Source organism: Amblyomma americanum, chromosome 2 (genome assembly GCF_052857255.1).
Source record: "Amblyomma americanum isolate KBUSLIRL-KWMA chromosome 2, ASM5285725v1, whole genome shotgun sequence".
NCBI lineage: Eukaryota > Metazoa > Arthropoda > Arachnida > Ixodida > Ixodidae > Amblyomma > Amblyomma americanum.
Window position 1 is genome coordinate 25,424,626 of NC_135498.1, and position 21,096 is coordinate 25,445,721.

The 21,096-nt window shown below is 49.8% G+C and overlaps 1 protein-coding gene across 4 annotated transcripts in view; it reads left to right on the forward strand.

Moving 5' to 3' along the window:
• The window catches only part of LOC144120803 (uncharacterized), a 270,149-nt gene extending 257,468 nt beyond the window's left edge, over nt 1-12,681 (forward strand). For all 4 annotated transcript variants that reach the window (XM_077653509.1, XM_077653511.1, XM_077653512.1 and 1 more), the window contains one exon: nt 6,095-12,681. In XM_077653509.1, coding sequence (XP_077509635.1) covers nt 6,095-7,552 — 1,458 coding nt within the window. In that variant the 3' untranslated portion in view covers nt 7,553-12,681. The remainder of the gene's footprint in view (nt 1-6,094) is intronic.
• The last annotated feature ends 8,415 nt before the right edge of the window (nt 12,682-21,096 follow it).

The following is a 21,096-nucleotide window of genomic DNA, read 5'->3' on the forward strand; positions in this document are numbered from 1 at the left end:
TTATAGTTTGTGAGTAATTGTTAAGTGAAATTTGTTGCTCACTATCAGGTTGCATCGCTTATGCATCGCCGCTTGCTATCCAGAACTTGCGACCTTTCGTTTTGGAAAAAGAGTGCCCGTGGGGAACGACCCAAACAAACTTCGGCATTTCGGTTCGTCCGCCATAACTTGCGTGTGTTTCAACGGCGCTTAGTCATTAGTTATGACATCGCCTTTTTTTTTCCTCTGTGCGTGGTTTTGCTTCCTTCCCGAGACGTTCTTCCCGGAAGCGAAGCGACTTGTGGGAAGACACTTTCCTCCGCGAAAAGCCGTTCACGAGGCGTGAATAAGTAAAACAGCTGGCGAGTTCGACGCTCAGCAGCCACGCGGGAACTCCCATCAATGCGTAACGACTCCTCGACGCTTCCTTAATAGCCCGAAACAATGCCATTTCTCACTGTTTGCTGGCGGAATGTTGGACCGCATCTCCTCCGCAGCTACTGCATTATTCAATCCAATCCAATCCGGTTCGCTCTCTTTCCGCGGGCCCCTCCTCAAACGCGGTCTTTGCCGAGAAAGTATGACATGTTTTCTTGCGATCTAAGCCTTCGTGCGTTGGTACAGTGGCTTCCTTGTCACAGTTTGGGGACGTGTGCAGGTCGTGGAGGTTTTCAGTGTGCTTAACAGATTTGCCATCAACATGTTCTGTACCTCATATAAGTGAGGGTGTCGTAAAGGAAATCGCAAAAACACGGATAGTGTGGTCCTATGTCCAAGTGTTTGTACTCTAAGGAATAATGTTGGCTTCAGCTGTGCGTATAAATTGGCGGGGTGTCTTAGCTTCGGCTGGTTTAGATAAAAATTCGTGTCCTCGAAAACTTCATCCGAGATTACTTGACTCTCATTACCCGCGGACGGTCATGGGCAAAAGTTAACGGTATGCGGGTTCGCGAAAAAAGTGATTTATTTCTGAGTGGGCAGGTAAATCATGTCATTGATAAAACGTAAAAGCATGAGGGGACATACGTGCATCATTTGCTGGAACGAATGCTATAGCTGACTGGCTATAGCGAGGCAACAGAGAGCAAAATTTGGTGTTTTTTTCTTTTCCCGCGAATCCGTATCCCGTAAACCTTTGCCCATGACTGTACGTACGTTGCACAGCACTCTGAGCACACTGCGGTCCGTGCATGCTGGTCACAAGGTGCGCTTAGCAACATCACTGCGTAAGTGCGAGATTCTGGAACACAGCTTTCCCGCTTGTTGGGCACATTTCCCATCGCCCTTGCTATAGTATTATTAATGATGCTCCATTCTGGTAATTTTTCAGGAAATTTGAGGGGCACAGTTCGGGGAAAAGCGATTTTTTTTTTTAGTTTCAGGGAACTTTAAGAAACATGATAGTCTCTGTTATTTTTTTTTTCAGGCTACTGCTGGAAAAAAAAAAGCGCGTGAAATAGGGAGTTTTGGGTCTAATCGAGAGAGTTTTCGGTTACGGCATGAAACGTCACTGATGGCTTATCCTAACCGGTCGTTCGTAGCAGCGGTATGAATCCACGAAGGAGCAAGACGTCAAAGGGAGTCGAGGGGCCATACAGTCGCGGTCCAACAAGAACTCAGGATCTGTATCCATAAATCGCCCACCGAAACACGCCTTTCGGTTTCGCGGAGCAATAAAATTCGCTCCAGGTCGCCGTTTGGAGTACGCCGCGAGTCTCGCAAGCTGCCTTCTCCCCTGAGCACGCAGCACCCGGGATCTGGCGACTTCGATTCCAGGAAACGGTCGCGTTGTGGACAGACCTTCTTTCAATTGACGAACGCGTAGTAACCTCACCGAAAGAGACGCGCTGTTCGCCGGGCAGGCGAGCAGTGAGGCGAGGGAGCGTATCGACCCAGGCCGGGTTCGGCGGGTTGAAGGGTCGATTCTCATCGCCTTTTTCCCCGGGCACGTGGAGCTAGGGAAGAGGGACGACCTTCGGGCTGGACAGGAAGGGCACTCTCGTGGCCAGCTCCATCGCCGGCTAGAATTTCCTCTCGCCAGATGGATGGATACACGTAGAAGAATTTCTATACGGTTTGGTCTTTAACGTTTTGCTGGAACAAGGACGCAGTGACCGTATCACTCCATAGATAGGTGATTACCTTGTCATTTCTCACCAGAAGTTTTGGTGCTGATGGTAAAGTGGCCCCTATTGAGTGCGCCGTGGCATCAACGGTAGCCCCGGCAAACGCGGGTCACTGGTAACGTGGTTTCGCAAACCTCTTTAGGTCTAGGAAGCGCGGGCTTGGCAATGACGGACGACAGAGAGGCATGCCCGATTATTCGTAGTCTTCGGTCCTTCGTGACTAACCCATTCATGGCCGACTTATGAAGGAATAAAAGAAGAGCATCATTACCTGGACAGTAGGCTATATTCGGATAGAACTTAAGTCTGCAGTGAAGCTGCGCCCACATTGAGGACCGGCGTACAGAATTCCTCCACGACAAAAAAGTAGTCCGTTGTTAAAACTCCTCTTTTCACCTAAACAAGAAGCTATAATCACGAGAAAAAAGTTATAAGCTCTGGAATTTTGGTACCTGGCTTGTTTAATAAAGTCAGACGCTAAAAAGCTTATTTAATTCACTTTTGTGACTGGATGGTGCATGGAGTAACTACAGTGCTCCGCGGATCGTGGCCCAGTGTTAACAACTGCTCTTTTTTTTTTAAGTTGTATCCTGCTATAGCTAATGTACCGAAATTCGAAATCTAGTACAACGCTGTTGTTACCGCCACCAAGATTTGGGACACCTTTATGCAAAAAAAAATGAAACTGATATTTGGATTTGGAGGAGGTGAGAGGCGACGCCATTTCAATGGAGGCGCACAATGTTCTAACTAATTTGCTGTGCGATGTCAGTGAATGCTAAAGGTCCCATTAGTTGCATTTCGCTTTAGTTCTATTTTGTGCAGCTAATCTGACGTCACTGAAAGACCACTCGAAGTCTCTTAAAGAGAGTAAAAAGTAAAAAAAAATTCTTTCTTTATCCAGAAAATGCACTGAAGTTCCATGACGTCACCGAAAATTCCTTCATTTAGATCCGAAATTCCCTATCGTATGCTCTTTTCCGCCGTAGCAACTTTATAATTCCGACGGTCTGGAAAAAGTCGGAGAATTTAGGTTCTCATTTTCCCCTGTGACTCCGTAAAAATTCCCTTTCTGCCAAACTTTGCCCTTCAAATTTTCGGAAAAAAGTGAAAAATCTCTGTATTGAACATCACGGAAGAAATATCTTCGTATTTGCCCCGCAACTTTGTCAGAAGATCAAAGGCGAGAAATTTTTCGACGCTGGCAGTAAGTAGGGCATTCTCGTCTCCATGTTTCTCACCCACTTTCCTCACATTGATGCCAAGCAGTTTTCTAGGAAAGCGGTGGCCGCAGAGAACATGCCGACATCAAACTTTGTATGTTAGCTCGTTGTACTGCTGAGTGTACGATGTACAAACGGTACGCCTAGAATTCGCCACACTGGGCATCAAAGGGTTAACGTGGATACGTACAGTCGCGAGTAAAAAAAAAAAAAAACATTGGCACTAGTGACGTGCCACATGAGCGGCAGATAGCAACGCTCGGCGCTGCGGTTGCGAACACGCCGATAACAAAAGTGCCATGTGTCTTCGCAAAAGACGGCGCCCCGCCAGCCACACGATGCGATTGTCGCTGCTCCGGTGACGTCATTGTGATGATCTCTTTTTTTACTCGAAACTGTACCAACAAGCCGAGCTTCTCACTTTGGTTCACATACCTCTGACGCACTGCGGGCGCATGAGCAGATACGCCGCGGCAAACGAGACGCAAGCATTGATATCTTCTATAACACCAGTCACAAAAACTTCCCATGGTGGTGGTGGTAAACTTTAATGAATATTGAGCCATATCTAAACTATTCTTGGGTTGGCTCTTGGTCGCATGAAGTGGCCGGCAGTCGGTGACATCCTGCGACTTCCAAAGCCCAGTCCACCAGCTGCTTTTGGACAGCTGGGTCGGAGCTGGACCCATTGGACGCCCGTTGCACGCACGTATAAAAATACATCGCTCTCAGTGGTCCAAGTTTGGAACTTAGCAGATTATCACGCCACCTGCAGTATTCAAATCAACTGAGAAAAGCTGTTCAAAAACGCTGATGGACTGAAGAACGATGGAGTGGCAAGGCGTAGCCAAAAGCGATTGCTTAGGCTGCTCTACAATCTGCAATGCCGCAGAATCTGGCCGCAGGTTTCGGCCGGATTTTGACTCGGGAGTTTCGTAGCTGGTAGGAGTAAAGAATTCTGTTTCAAACCAGTCTCTGACGTCATAACTCTTCGCCGGGCGTCACAGAAATTTGAAGAAGTTCGCAAATGTTACGCGGTGCATAGGGCAGCTTCCTGTCGCCACGCTTATATGCGTGTACCACGAAGTGACGCTGTTGTCACTCTGTCGCCGGCACAATCTTAATGTGCGGTGGACATTCGCTTTTTTAATGCCTTGCAATGTCTTGCGAATGACTACTGCCACATACATTGGAAATCATCAGCCAAATACAGTCTGTGGCCATCAAATACATCTTTTTTTAATTCGGCACCTTGTGCTAAGAAACGATCAAAGCGACAAAAAACAAAAAATATTCAGAACATCAGTGTTTACTCTTTGCAGCGAGGAAAGGTAGATAGAAATTTCTTTTCCGCGAATGCGCAGTTCCGTGAAATTTCATCTATGACTGCGTACACTACGCTAGCCAGTGTGATATTGGTAATATTTAGGTTCGTGACTTCCTTCAACACCGGCCGCAAATTTAGCGAGCTTCGAAAAGCGCCCTCGAAAGGAAACCCAGCCAGCACGCAACCTTTCGCACAGGCGCAGCGGCGGAGGCGGCGATGGTGTAGACACTGCCGCGTAGGTGCAGGTGTGGGGTAGACCCCGCGGCGTCCGTCGTATAAGCACCCGTGGTGCACGCCGGCTCGTCAGCTCGCGTGCTCACTTCGCCGCGAGTAACCCAACGCGCTTCGAGTGCACGGTTCTCACATCACGGCACGCGACCGCGCAGTTAGGTTTGGGCCGGGAGAACAGATCCACGCCTGTCTCTCCCTCTTCTAAATTGTGGTGGTTCACAAAGCATGTTATCAAAGGATCTTGGGAACGTTGGCTTTGGATATTAGTGAACTTTGCCTGCACGTCATCCCTTTTATCTTTTCGCACTTTTGTCTGCACATTCTAAACACCAATACGCCTGTATGGGAGTAAGAAGGGAGTAAGGTGTCCTCTAGTGCACACCCTTTTATTAGAGGGTGTGCACTAGAGGACACCTTACTCCCTTTTTACTCCTTTTGTTTAGAGTGTACAGCGCGCAGCCACTTCTGGCGTTGAACGGAGGTGGTTGGTGATCGTTGGAAGAGTGCGCCTTAGACGTGGAGGTAACTCAGCTCTGCTGCTGTTGCTGATAATGCTTGTAACGATGATGATGATGGTGGTTATGTCCATCATTTTCTTTTTGCTGCTTCCGCTCTCTTTTTTTTTTCGTTCGCTCTCCTTCGTGTTACAAGGTTTGGGAGGTTGTGGTTTCCCTTCCCGAGGGGCTTTGATTGGATACTTGCCTCTCGAAGTCACCAGAGCGCACCTTCGGCCCCGTCTTCAACGATAAAGGCTGCAGGGACTCACGCGTTCACGCCCACCATACACGTGCCTCACCAGCGCATTACCAGCGTGAATTTTTTTCATTGGAGGGCAAACTCACTCTTCACTCGTCCCAGCAATCAAGGCTACTGAGATTAATTCTTGACTCAATTCAAGAACTAATAGAAGCGATATAAGTTAAGCATGACATCAAATTTCTAAAATAATGTTTAATTCCTCATACGTTCTGATTTGGCACCCTTGGCTTCGGTGAGTTTCGATTTCCCGTCGAGTCATGCTCCCATTTTCTCCGTCGCAGAACACTACAGGGATAGTTTATGGCGCTGGCGCTCTGTGCAGTACGTCCTAGCGTCTTAGGTCTCTAGCAGGATATCATCTCGGCAAGCAAGATGTGTTTGCGTGTCGCCATTTTTTATTCAATATCGTAGTTTTCTCAAAAGCGCATTTTTTTTCTACTGCATTCCAGGCGGAAGAGGCGAACGAGCACCGCAGCGCCGGTGGCTTCCGGCACAAGCTGCTCATCATCGGCGACAAGAGCCCCTCGGACACGAGCTCGGTGTCCAGTTCGGCGTCGCAGGACAGCGACGGCTCGATGCGCTCCAGCGAGTCGACGACCAACAGCGAAGACAGGACAGAGTCGCCCACGGGGTCCTCTGGCAGTAGCAGTGGCGGCGGGGGAGTAGGCCGCGTGCACGCCGTTGAAGACGACGTCTACAACGACGACCTGGACGCGTTGCTCGAGTACGGCCCCCACTCCAACCTGCAGGTGCGACGGACCATCGAGCGGACTGCGATGCGCCGCAGCCTGACTCGCGTCACCGACGTCCGCAAGCGGACTCCGACCAACCTCGCCAAGTCTCCGACGTCCAGCAACGACGTGTCGCTCGTCGAGAAGCTCCGCTGGCTCACCTCCCTCGACGACGACGAAGGGTGCAGCGACGACTCGGAGGCCCCGGAGAACCAGGGCCCACCTCCTCCCGTGGTGGCCCGCAGGCCTTCTTCGGACACGGGCTTCGTGCAAGACGCCGGCCGGCCGTTGCCGGGCTACCCTCGCGGAGGACTCAACGGCGCCTTTCAGCCGCGGCCGGCCTCTTTCTCCCAACTGGGCGACGCCTGCCGGGGCTCGCTCACCATGCTTCCGGTGGCGGCTCGGGACTACCGCATGGTGCGGCGCGTGCCGGGAGAGAACCACCCGCAGCAGAACAGCGGCAGCGCGGTTCAGCGACCACCGCCGCCGCCTCCACCCATCCGGCGGCCCGCTCCGCAGGGCAGCGGCGGCGCTGTCGTCGTCGCGGGCGGCGCCAACGCCAAGGACGCGCCTTCTGACGAGCTGGAACGCTTCGTCCAGCAGGACATGGAGCGCACGGAACGCATCCGCAAGCGGTACAGCCTTAGCGAAGAGGACGAAGACCCCTCGTTCGGGTTCGCCAGGAGACCGTCCGTCCGCGGCATCCGGTCGCGGTTCGGCTCGAGCGCCGAAATCATCAAAGACGTCCAGCAGATGATGCACCACCCGGCCATGAGCATGCCGGGCAGCCACCTGTCGTGGTCGCACCCCGTCGAGCTGCCGCCGCCCAACCACAAGACCCCGCAGCAGGTCAAGGTCATGCTGCTGCCACGCGTCGCCGAAGAGGATACCGGCCGCAACTACGGCTCGGCGGGAGACATCGCGACGCTCACGAGGTCGCGGCGCGCCTTCCAGCCGGCGCCGTCGCCGGTGCCGCCTCCACCGTCGGCGGCTGCCAAGGACGAGAGGGGCGTCCCCGAGGGCGCCTGCTCGTCGCCCAAGGTGTCCTCCGAGCCGGCCTACCAGGGACAGCCGCCCAAGGGCGCCGCCGTTCCCGCGCCTTCACCTCTGCCCGCCGGGTCGGAGGCGCCGCAGCCGCCGCCCCAGGGTGTTGTGTACTACTCCCTCAACGTCTGACCCACCGCCAACGAGTGATGCGCGAGGTTGTTTAAACAAGAGACACACACCCACCAAAGTCTCCTCTCATCTCGTCATCATCGCCTCACAGCGAGCGACTCGCTGGCCAGAGTCCGCTGCGCTGCGTGCGCGCCGTTAACGACGATGTGGTGGATGATGAATAATACCCGGTGCAAACGGACAACAAACAGCTAGAAAAGACACACACACAAAAAACAGGGACCACAGGGACCTGCAGTGCTGTGGTGCAAAAACTCGGCGCGTGTTTCGTGCGCGTGTGTCTGTGTTCAGTGGTGAGTGGTGCGCCGCCGTGGCGCTTGTGTGAGCGACAGTTCCGTACGGCGGAATGGCCGATCCCGGCGCTGCCGCGCAGGCGACGGCAGGGAATCGGCATCTTCCTTCAGTCCTCCTTCTTAAGCCTTCCCGCGGGTCAGGCGCGCCTCACGGCCCGTCGCCTGACGCCCCATTCTCTTCCAAAGACCTTCTACTTCCCTGGGCCTCGGGGGTCCAGTCGTGGCCGCCGAGGGCTCGATGTGTGTCTCTCCATCGCTGTCTCGTTCTCCACGCTTCGAGTGTTGCGCTAAGCTGGCTTGTTGGTGCCCGTGTCTAGCTCGTTGACTGCTCAGCACCATTAGGGGATGAAAACAGGAATGAATTTCTAAAGAGGCCTGTTAGCTCACTCACAAGTTAATTATTCCAGTACTTGTAATGGCTTTAAGAATGAATGCACTACGTTTCAGTTGAATGCATCGTGAATACATTCAGTTTCAGGCTATATGAAGAGATAGTCTTCGGCTTTTTGAGCTAGTGAAGCTTTGCCGCGACTTAGACGCTGACTCCGCAGTGATCTCTTGTGCAGATTTGCCTAGCTTTGTCTAGTTCCTAAATAATTTCGATTACTCCTTTAGAACCGAGCTTCAATAACTGCAGCCTTTGACATTTTCTTCCCAAGAACCAAGCTAAGAAATTATCCCGATGCTATTTATTTCACCTTTATTTTTAGTGTATGCAGATTCCCCATTCCCCACCCCTTGTTGCTGCTGGCAGTTATTTAGATAAGACTGCATAACACAGCAACCCTTATCGCGAGCCAGAAAGCATACTCTTCCAACCCCGCCACCTCGTGCTAAGGTGGTGTTAAGTTCTTCCTCTGTGAAACCAGTGCTGAGAGGCTTGGAACAATGGGTGCTAATATATCGCGCCATCTCAGAAGTCCATAATAATTTATTAATACAAACAGCGTGAACACAAAGAGAACCTGACGACATGAGCGCTGTGAAGAAGGCACGGGGATATGAAGCCCATTGTGCGATAAATTAATCAATTTGAGAAAAATATTTTTAAAAATGCACCTCAAGGTCCACGCTGTTGTGAGGTGTAGTGCTTCATGGTGACGTCGCAAACATACGAGGAGAGAAATAGAATTACTTACCTGTCCATTCTGCCCTAGTCTTCTGCGCTGTTCACTTTACAGTCGACAAGAACCAGCCAGCCCATGTTAACACCCAGCTTGACCTAAGAATTCCCAGGCACCACAGTATCCGGCGGTCATTTATCTGCAGGCAATGTGCGGCAGCATTCTGGATGAGGGAAGCTTCCATGTGTGATACACATTCTAGAGTACGGGCTGTTTTAACTTCTTCCATCGTGGGGCTCCCAACACTCAGGCAGTGTAGCTCAAAACTTGCCGCATACGACGGTGTCTTCTTTGACAGCCCAGCTGCCCTGTAGGGCAGATGTAGCGCGGTACGCGTCGGTCACATCAGTATGAACACTCTTCCTTGAAATAGCAGGACAGCCTACCATCTGCGCAAGGGTTTGCTGTGTGCACCACTTCTTAACTCGAAGCGCGGAGAACGTGTTGCAACTCCACTCCGTCTTGGTAATCACTTGCAATGCTGCGGAGGCTGAGCGTTTGTGTTGAAAGACGCGAGTGTCTTCTCATAAGAAGGGAAGCAGTCTCACAATGAGAGAGCGCTCATACGGGGTTAACTTCTTTGACCAGTGTTCAGATAAGCTAAGCATGTGGATTTCGAAAACATTCTACCACTCTCAGGAACAGCCCTTTTAATGCCGAAAAGGTGTGTGCATTCTGGATTTAATTGAACACACAACAGTTTATAGAGATAAGCTTTACATACAGACATTTACGGAGCTTCACACACTTGTCTAAAGTGGTGTAAAGTGCTCAAGCCGGGCACTTCGGTTCGGATTGGGGACGTTTTTCCGCTGCCTCTGGGGCTTGATGTGGCTTTTTGAGACATGATAAGTAAGGCATGATACAAACAAAAGCACATGCAAGAGAGGATGCTGTTTTCCAGTCCTAGGTGGTTTGAAAGTGACGACAGCGCACGCTTCCTATACAAGTGCGTGAATAACTGTACATGTGCTTCATCAACCTCTCTGCTGATTGGTCCAGCTGGTCGCCATATCGGCATCCGCAGCACTGCACTTAATTACGAGCGAGACGTAACGTATTTTCTTCAGGTGGCGCAAAGCGACATTGCGCATCTCAAGGCTCAAGCCAAAGCAAGGAAAAAAACAAACACACACACAAAGGAGGTGCCAGGGTGCTTCAAGAAACAAAAAAGAAAACTCGTCTTCTCTCTTCCCTATTTCTCGTATGTGAATCTCACCCGCCGGTCTCGTGACTGTCGGGTACCGTGCGTGAGTGTTTCCGCTTGCTCGTTTATCTTGCGCCTTGTTGCTGTTGTTGCGATGGTCTGTGGGACAAAGTTTGTTCTTTGTATAACCTCAAGACCGCGTGGTTGGGCCTCCGTAGTTATTTTTAGGCAGTTCGCGTGTGTACTTTGTTGCGCTCCCGACTACACCCCACATCCCCTTTTCCTCCCGTCCCCCCTTAACCTTTCTTCTGAACCTTCGTGACCAGACAGAGTGGCAGGCCTGAGCTTTCATGTGGGCCTCTAGGAAAGTATACAGTCTATATTTCCTTATAGAAAGCTTATATATATAGTGAAAGTACGAAGTATTTCCGCGACGCACCGCTAGAGGCGCGAGCAGGCAGCCGATTTCCATGAGGCGTGGAAGAGAAGCTGGTTCAAAGACAAGTCGTTCGAGAAAAGCCAAAGATAGTCGCCGTCTTGGCCTCTTGACGCTAGCTCAACTACGTCCACATCTTTGTCACTCTCCTTCATCTCCTTTCCTCTGATTTTTTTTTGTTAATTTCCCTTTTGGCATTTAAATTCATCTGTGTTGCGCGGCAAAAGTGAGAAGTTGGAGTTCTCGCTATCTCTGTGAGTAAAGGTCGGGTACCGCGCACAAAATACACGCGGGTTGTCTGCTGAATGCTTGGAGAAACGAATCTTTATTGCAAGCTCTCGCATAATAACGAAAAGTATAGGGCACAAAATTTATTGTTCAGTAGTTCAAGATTTTTTGCTCTTCAAGGCCGTTCACTCGAATGGACTAGTGAGATTACTGCGCCAAGCCACATGATTTGTTGTTTTTATCAACGTAATGCCCGGTGCTGTTGATTCCGTGTGCTTGCATATTCTGGAATACCTCCACTTTGGGCTACGGTGGAAATATATTTTTCCACCATGCTGTGGGTTTTGCGAACGGATCCAAGAGAGAAGGTTGGAAGGGGCGGAAAGTGTTATCAGCGCACGTATCGCTACGCCTTGTCCAAGTTGTTGATTTCGACGCTTATCGAAGATTTGCGCAGATGCGATCGCAGCTTTTAACGAGATAAACAAGCCACTTTTTTCCCCAACTTGCAAGCCCAGCTCCTGTTGCTATGATAGATTAGCTTCCGTGTAGTAACGGTCTGCTTACTGTTACGGGAAATTCTAAAGTGTGTTCAAAGAAATTACCTAAGGCGTACTGAATTGGAAGTAGCTCAACGAGCTGTTTGGGGCCGATTGCGTTCATGTTTGCATCGCGCCGCTGTTAGTGCTGCTAAGTGCATGTTACGGGTTCCTTGCCGGCTTTTCATGTTTACTGCGTCACCTTTTTTCCTTGTTGATGTTAGACACGTGAATACCAAAGTCATTTGTACGTGTTTGTTGCGAACCTCGTGTCTCCAGCCGGCGACAGATGGCGCCACCGAGCGCCAGCAAAGAAACGAAACTCGAAGCGAAAACGCCCCATCTGACGCCCCCTCGATGTTTCCCGATGTGCCGAACGAGACGTACCGCCCTAGTTCGCTCGTAAGACAACAAGACAACAAAAAAAGTACGCGAGGGGTACGTTCGCACGCCCAGAATTGTTTTTTAGTACAAGACGAGTATGTGTACTTTAATAAGAGTCTTTTTTATATAGAATAAGTGTCAAGAAAAGAAATAACAGCTGATATATTTGCGTCAAAGGGGCGCTACACAGTGCGGTTCTCTTCCCCTAAACGTTGACCCCCCCCCCCCCTGTATGGAGTTTTGTGAAAGGCCTTCTGGAAAATGTGTCAGGTATATAAGGCTGCTGTTCCTGAGCGGAAATATTTTGTGCTGGACGAAGGCTTCTTCTCACGTGCTGATCAGTGAGATTACGTTTTAATTTTACCTTTCGAGGTCGCTGACATGATATAACATAACTGTTGCTTTCTCAGGAAAGTTTTCTTTTCTGATTCTGTTGTCTGTCTGGGGTTGCATTGGCCGTCAAAGACAGCGCACCCGTGAGAGACAGCTAGGTCAGCCGCCTTGTGGATTTGTGATTGGCTTGCTTACAGAATTTCTGGATATGGAAAAAACTGTGCTGATGACGTTGTGGTCGCCGGGAAAAAAAAAAAAACGCGTAGATTTCTTTTAATTTTTCTTCTTTTCTGTTGTGCCTGTTGGGCAAGTTGTTCAGACCAAAGATGTTGCTTGCACGCTGGCGATGTGTCACACATTTAAGCCGCTCCAGAGTTTAGGAATCGTGTAAATCTTTGTATAAAAAAGAGATATAAGTGTATTGTGTCCTATTCACAAAGACTGTGAACGTCATATTGCCATGACCTGCTTTGCCCGGTGAGAGAAGTGTCGGTGACTCGAGTTGAATTGACCTACGAGAGTACGAGTTTTAATGTGCCCGTAGTGCAGACGATGACTTGTTAGTTTTTCTGACTCGTCGGTGCATTGTGTTTGTAGAGACGCAATTGATGGCTTTGGAACATGTTGTTGTCTGTTTAACTAAAAGCTGGCCTGTTGGCTCTTTTTCTCTCCTCTTTGGAGTTCGCGGGACATGCCGGTAGACAACATGGTGGCATCCGGCAAACACAGAAGAAACAATTTCAGAACATCAACGACGTAAAGTGTACCTGTTTGTATAATTTATTAGCCAGACCCCAGATGTTAGTGGGGGAGCCTTAAAAGAAGAGCTCGTGAGTGGTGTTGTTCTCAGCGCTCGAAGCAAACAAAAGAAAAGCCCTCAGTGCTGTTAAGGCCTGTCCTACTTAGACGAAATTAGGTAAAAGTTGTGTTAACCCTGTTAGCCTAAATTATTTCTAGGCAACCTCACACGCTGCTGCGGCTGCCTCACAGATCCCTGGCTGTTATCTTCTACATATTACCGCTTTGCATGAGAAATCTGTGGCCCTCACACAGCTTGCTACTCGAAGCTTGTGTTTACTTATTTATGGGTATTACTTGTTACGCCCACTTTCAAAGCGCTCGCTTTCAAAAGTTTCGGAGCTCCCGTTTGTGTCTCATTGCCTTTCTGGATAGACATACCAACGGTTAAAATAGCCACTGTACATTCCGCAGCATAAAAGTGTGTGAAACTTACGCTTTGAATGACCATTAGTCAACGAAAAAAATTGCGATCAGCACGGTTGCAAAGGTAGCGTGGCGTTCTGCGCTTCACATTCTAACCCAATTCTAACAGCTACTGCTGAAACAGAAAGCATTCTTCGCGTAGCTCAAGTCCAGTGACACTGTGGACTTACGGACACTTTAACACCTTAAGAAGAAGGGAGCCGGGACGAGGTGTTCCGTCAAGGTTTATTGTGAAAGGGGGTTACAAAATATGTTGTGCGCGTAGTAGAACCCCAGAGCTCAGAGTTGTGAAGGGGGGTTTGTATAAATTATACAGGTATTTTAAAGAGACGAGCGATCGCCTGAAACACAACGGATAAAAAAGTATAAAAAGTTCTAGACAAGTGGGGCGCGTCACTTTGCGCTAAAGTGAAATTGTATAAGTTCTGCGGAATATACAAGCTTTGCAAAACAGGATAATAACGTTACAACACTGCATGCTTAGAAGATACACCAAGCATTAAATAATAAATCGCCACATTAATCATGACTGGATAACGCATGGTGTCGACGCAAAGAATGATATCCTACGCTTGTTATATATTCTGGTAGCGAATTCCAAAGTAACGTATGTTACTGATCCGGAGTCCCCGGGTTCAAACCCGGCAGCGGCGGCTGCGTTTTTATGGAGTCAAAACGCTAAGGCGCCCGTGTGCTGTGCGATGTCAGTGCACGTTAAAGATCTCCAAGTGGTCGAAATTATTCCGGAGCCCTCCACTACGGCACCTAACGCTAAGGCGCCCGTGTGCTGTGCGATGTCAGTGCACGTTAAAGATCTCCAAGTGGTCGAAATTATTCCGGAGCCCTCCACTACGGCACCTCTTTCTTCCTTTCTTCTTTCACTCCCTCCTTTATCCCTCCCCTTACGGCTCGGTTCGGGGGTCCGCCGATATATGAGATAGATACTGCGCCATTTCCTTTCCAAAAAAAAACAATTATTATTATTAAAGTAACATCTGTATAGATTCTGCTCACGGTCAACCGTTCGGCGCCGAAAAAATAGAAGATACCGGCTGCGGTGATCCACCTCACTTGTGGCTTACTCTGCAGATGACAGCGCGACGCAGTAACGGTGTTGACGGCGTGGTTGTTTGATCTGATTGTTCTACAATATGTTCGTACTGGTATGAACAGCTACTGACGTCACAAGACTGGTGGCGTAAAAAGAAATTAACAGTGGCTTAGCTCCGCTATTTCGAGTAAACGTAGCGAGCAAGGCTTCTCTTCCTGCGTGGGTTGCAACTGACGGCCGAGCACGTCGCCTCCCGTATCCATTCGACCCCACGCGCATGCGCAATAAGGCGCATGTATCTTGTCGTGAAGTCAACGCGCAGCGGGGGAGGCGGCGGCGCAGCTGTGACGTCACGCCCTTGCGCAGTAGGAGCAGATGGCCAAGACGGGCGAAATCGCTCCGGCCAGCGTAGTGTAGCTTTCGCTACAAAACGAAATATGAGTGACAAATTAACAACATTTGGGCATTAGTAGCGGCAGACTTCCAATAGACAGTAGATACCACGAGGCAATGTTCCGAGAAAATTAGCACGAACGCCTTTAATCGGCATAACACCTTTCGTTACTTCAATGAGAACGCCAAATCGAGTTTCAAGGTCGTCGTGCGAGTGTTGGAGGTCAAGAAGAAAACTAACACGGGCAAGAAATTTAGTTGCTCTGCAACCCATTAATAATAATAATTGGTATTGGTGGAAAGGAAATGGCGCAGTATCTGTCTCATATATCGTTGGACACCTGAACCGCGCCGTAAGGGAAGGGATAAAGGAGGGAGTGAAAGAACAGAGCTGCATTTTCGCACATGAGACGCGCAATTGCACTCTCTCTTTCTCACGTTCACACAGACAGAGAGAGGAAGAGGTGTGTCCATTCGCTACAAGCGGGCGCCTAGCTCGATTTCGACAACATGTCGCCCTCTGCAGACACGCATTCAGAGCATGTTGACAACGATGTTCGTAGGAGTTCTCAACGCCACACACGATGAGTGTTTTGGTGGCCTAGAAATGTTCTTACATCAAGCGAAATTCTCTCTCTCCTTTTTTACCCTCCATTATTTCTCTTCGGGGACACGAAACGGTAGAAAGCAAAGCGGTACAAAAAAAAAGACAGAACGAGGAGGCTACGAACAACCGCGAACGGTATAGGCCTTGTCATTGTCTCTCAGCCGCGCGTTGTTATCTAAATCGACACACACACGTCTGCTCGCTTTTCCATTGTCGGCGCTTCCCCGTCGTTGTTCCTTCGTGAAACGAGTCTTCAGAGGAAGCAGGGCCGTGTTACCCAACTGTTTATTGATTAAAGTCGCGCCGAGGTTCCTCGTCCTCAGTGCTTCTCCCTGCGCCGCCCTTCCTTCCTTTACAGCCAGGGCTCCTTACCGGGCACGCAAGGCGTTCCCCACTGGCACCGCTGAAGAAGAATGAAAGCGAACGCTCGCTTTGTTGAGTTTTCGAGCTGGCGCCGCTCTAAAAGCGCCTCGGCCCATTGTTTTGTCCAATCGGCTCCCTTTTCGGGAGTCCAGCTCCCTTTGTTTCTCTCCCGACGTTCCCCAACGAAGGTAGTTAAACGCCGTTATCTTTCGTAACCCGATGTTCGGTACTGCTCCTTTTGTTTATTTTTTTGTGTTTTTTGTGGGGGGGGGGGGGGGGGGTTCCCTACGCACTTCAGAAGCACACTGGCTGAATGCGGACTGCATTAGAGCCGTAAATGGAATACGAGATTTCAAGGCTATTGGTGGTGGTAGTTTTTTTTTATTAAAATAATAGTAAAAAGGAAGGAATAGATTTTTGCTAGCCCCGGCATTTGCCATCGATACTGAAGCACCTGAGCTGGGGCAGCGGAAATAAAGGATAGCAGGCAGAATGGAGAAATGAAATGAAAGAAGTGAGGGGACAGGAAGAAGTTTACGGATCACCTGTGTAGCGCCCAGTTATAACGTGATTGAAGAGGTGTGCGAGTCCTCTACGCTGAGTACTGCTTCCTTGATGTTAAGCCGCCGCGGTGGTTCGGTGGTTATGGCGCTTGGCTGCTGACCCGAAAGACGCGGGTTCGATACCGGCCGCAGCGCGGCGGTTGAATTTCGATGAAGGCGAAATCCTGCAGGCCCGTGTACTGTGCGATGTCAGTGCACGTTAAAGAACCACAGGTGGCCGAAATTTCCGGCACCCTTCACTACGGCGTCCCTCATAGCCCGAGTCGCTTTGGGACGTTAAACCCCATAAACCAAACCATACTCCCTTGATGCAGTTAACGCTGGCCATTCTTGTGCTTGATGCGCAAAATATTCTTAGTACCACGTTGGCCACGAGAACAGGAAACATTGTGGCAATAACCTTGGCCTTAAAGGCACGCAAAGCTTTAGTAGTAGCGTTCAACTTTAAAAGCAGCGAAGTTCAGGTAACAGCGTTGGCCTTTAAGGTCGCATCGGCGGCCTTATTTTTTTCTATCTGTTCACTAGTCGCCCATATCGCGCGGCCCGTAAGCATGCCTTCTCATCGCCTGAAACCTCTTCCAGCGCTTTCAACCTCAACGCCCTGATGTCGGCAAACATGGCGATTCCTAATTAACCATGCCATCTTTGAAAGCGACTCTCTCGCGTCGCATTTAACCGCAGTCCTGCCACAGCGTCCCGAAGTCTGCGAGTCAAGGCACATGCCGTGCGGCTGAGTAGATATTCCGAGGTTCTCGGGGCCAGAATCTCCCGGTGCCCCAACTCGCTACCCCACCCCCCTCCCCAGGTCAGCCACGTGCGGGACTTGCTTTCTTTCAACAACCCAAGCAGCAGGGGATCGGCAGACCACGGAGCGCTCGCGAAGGCCAGGAATAGTGCTGCCCAAACAAATCCGATATGCCCACCCACGCTCCGTACTACGGGACAGTGAAAAGTCGTTCCGCACCGATTCTCGACAGACTGCGTCAGCGCTTTCAAAGAACAGGTTAACCGCCCTTGGGTTTCATCGGGGGAGAAATAGGGCCGCAAGAGAATGGAGTCACCGCCGGTGCAAAATTGGGACTTGTGCATACTTAGAGAAAAATTAATCTGGAAGGAGAGATGAGAGCGGAGGATATGGGAGAGTAGTAATTATGTCCGCAACTACCCGAGATGAAAGCGACGCGAAGCCGCACGGCCGTCTCCCTGCCTCCTTGTTGAGCTAGTATAAAAAAAGAAAAGGAGCCCCCCCCCCCCCCCCCATTTTTCCCTTACCTTTTTTTTTGTTCTTCAAAGTGAACAAGATTAAAAGAGACCGCGTTGACGAAGAGCGAAATTCAGCACGAGGCTTTCATAATTTTGCAGCGCGGAACTCAAAGGAAGCCTATACACCTGGCCTTGGCGAGACCGCCTCCAGCCGGTTTGATCCGGCCAGGGCAAGTGCGACCCGAGTCAGTCGGTCGGCAATATCTCCAGAGCCTTACTGCAGGTTTCGGCACACTGAGCGGCGCGGCGCTCTCCGTACACGTCGAGATCTTCTTTCGGCAGGGAACTGCTTGCCTCCCAATCTGCTTGCCTCTTTGAGCAACTCATTTTTCAAATCACGAAGAAAAAACGCAACTTCCGGCAAGTACAAGAGGAAGAAAATGCGCTCGCGTGTTGCTGCACTTGCACTTGCTTGAACTTGTACTATCCTTTTCCTGCCCGATTCGCGAAATGAGCAGCATAAACTTCGAAAAAAAATTGGTTTTGGTGAAAGGAAATGGTACCCGCCGCCGTGGCTCAGTGGTTAGGGCGCTCGTCTACTGATCCGGAGTTCCCGGATTCGAACCCGAAGGCGGCGGCTGCTTCTTTATGGAGGAAAAACGCTAAGGCGCCCGTGGGCTGCGCGATGTCAGTGCACGTTAAAGATCCCCAGGTGGTCGAAATTATTCCGGAGCCCTCCACTACGGCACCTCTTTCTTCGTATCTTTCACTCCCTCCTTTATCCCTTCCCTTACGGCGCGGTTCAGGTGTCCAACGATATATGAGACAGGTACTCCGCCATTTCCTTTCCCCCCAAACCAATTATTATTATTATTATTATTATTATTATTATTATTATTATTATTAAAGGAAATGGAGCAGTAACTGTCTCGCATACCTCGGCGGACACCTGAACCACGCCGTAAGGGAAGCGATAAAGGAGGGAGCTAAGAGAAGAAAGGAAGAAACAGGTGCCGTAGTGGAGGTCACCGGAATAATTTCGACCACCTGGGGATCTTTAACATGCACTGACATCGCAGACCACACGGGCGCCTTAGCGTTTTGCCTACATCGAAACGCAGCCGCCGCGGTCGGGTTCGAACCCGGGAACTCCGGACCAGTAGCCGAGTGCCCTAACCACTGAGCTACCACAGCGCTATAAACTGACAAGAGCAAGTTCAGGATAGTGCAAGAGCAGGCAAGTGCACACTCGGCGACGTGTCATGCTGAGTCTGTCATAAAGCAGTTCAGCGTTGTCGAAGCGGGAGAGGAGGCCTCAGCGAATCAGGTGCCGAGTTCCAATGCACCGAAGCTTTAGAAACTGTGCCGACAGGTCGGTCTGATTGGTTTTTGCTAACAGCGTACGCCTACCACGTACAAGTCAATTATTACCCGACGTTACAATCGAGAACTTTTGGCTAATTAGAGTCTTAATTATTTGACACCGTGTCTCCTTTGAAAGCACTGCGTAGAAATTCCGTCTTTTTCTCTGTCTTTACTCCCAATAATAAAGAAGAAAACGGGAAAAAACAGCCGGTTTTTTTTTTCGATTAGAAAATGATGGCATTCGCGAGCATTTAATTCGCATTAAAGAAGCCTTAATGCATTTTGTCTTTCGTTTCCAGCTCCTCCACGGCTGCTGTTAATTGCGCTTACTCATTACCGCCATCGATTGCGCCGGCGTCGGCGGGAGCCGCTGAGTCTGAAATCTAAAAAGAAAAAAAAAAGCTCCAAGAATTCGGGCGGCTGCTTTAAATTTTCCGCCTCCCCGGAGAAGAATTTCTTTTCTTTTTTTGCAAATGACGATGACCCAGCCCAAAGCGATGCTTTTATTCCGGAGAGTACAAGAAGCGATTGCGCTTTTATCCTCTCTCTCTCTCTCCTGCCGCGGAATAGAGTTTTTTTTTTCTACGCAGAATCAATCAGCAATATTTCGCCTGCTTTTCCGGTCTCATCATCATCATCAGCCTGACTACGCCCACTGCAGGGCAAAGGCCTGCGCCATGTCTCTCCAATTAACCCTGTTTGGACCTAGAACCGCATTACTACCTCTCGCGGTGCTGAAGTTCATGTAAGTTTTTTGCGCCGACCCTTGTAAGTTAGCCATTAGAAACTTCATATCTTTTTAACAAATCCCTTTTTAATGATTTTCACGCCAATTTCGAAGTACACGCGAGTAAAAATTTCTCTCTGTATAAATTAAAAAAGTGAGACGTCAGGATTTCTGAGAATTGAAGGATGTCTTTATAAGGTGGTCTCCGCCAAACTTGTGGAGGCAGTTTGACGGCAATCAATTGTCTACCAGACTGCCTACTTTTTTTACGTGGCATTGGAGAAGTCGAAATTCTGGCTTTTTCCTTACAGTCCCGACGTAGTGCGCATAATGTAACCATGATACAGTACAGGCACATTCTCTCTGATTTAGTGCACAAGGCAGTGGATTAACGGATTATTCTCCCGTGTTTTTGAGCCGATAATTGTACTCGTGAAAGCAGCAACTACGACAAAGAGAGCCGTTTCGTAAGCACACCTCCCTCTGAGCGCAGATTGCGCAACGTTCGCTGTGCTATCCGCTTAGCGCTTGTTTACAGCTGTGCCTATGCGCTGCTCTTTCTCAATATATGCAGTCTCGTTTTCATTACGGGCCAAATGTCTGTCTGTTCCAATGCAGCGGAAGACGATCCGTCGTAAAACGCGTCCCGACAGTAATCTGATTAAAAAGCAGTATTGTTCTCCAAATCTCTACGCGAGCATGACATTAATAAATGGACAACGTAAAATTTATAAGCTGCGCCCCTCTCCAGAGACGGGTGGACGAGCGGATCAGTTATCAGATTACTCCCTCGTGTTTTTAATCAAATAACTACGTTCAGGAGAATGAAAACAAAACAAAAATGAAAGCGACAAGCGCTACCACATTCGCCTTCATGGACCGGTTGCACAACGCTCGCGATGGTACCTACTCAAGTAGCCTTTTAGGGTTTTATACGTGCATTTTTTTTTTGGTCCATATCTACGCGGACCCATTCCTTCCGCTTGTTAAGATGAAGCCGGACATCGTCCGTTTTAAGAAGAGGCTCGACGTTTCGTAATGGCTCCCGCGATGCTGGCGCTTAGCGCTTTCAATCTCCGAGGAACGGACGAATAAAGTGCAGTCCGCCGGTTGCGCGATCGCTAATCTCATCAGCGTCGGCTAAGGGGAGGGGGCACCTGAAATGCTTAGGGGAGGGGGCACCAGAAACGCTGTATCGCAGCGGGCTCGTCCGCCGGCGGGCACTGGAGCGGCAGGGATCGCAGCTGCTTGACTGCAACTCCCATCCTGCGGGGACCTATCTTGAGGCGAGCATGCGCTGCTGCCAGTGTGGCCGCCACCAGTAGAAATAACGAGCTTGTTGCACGAGCTCCACGGCTAGCTTCGCCGCACAGCTTTGCTGTTCTAGGAGAAGTGTTCTGCCCTCTATATGACACTGTTGGCATTCCAGGCAACGAAGGTAAAGGAATTCGGCTTGCCTGCGAGAATTCTTTAAATAACAACAGCTACGACATTTTCTTCAAATATCCGGAAAATTCATTTTCGTCATTCTTTGGGTACAGCAGGTCCTCGGCCACAACTAGAA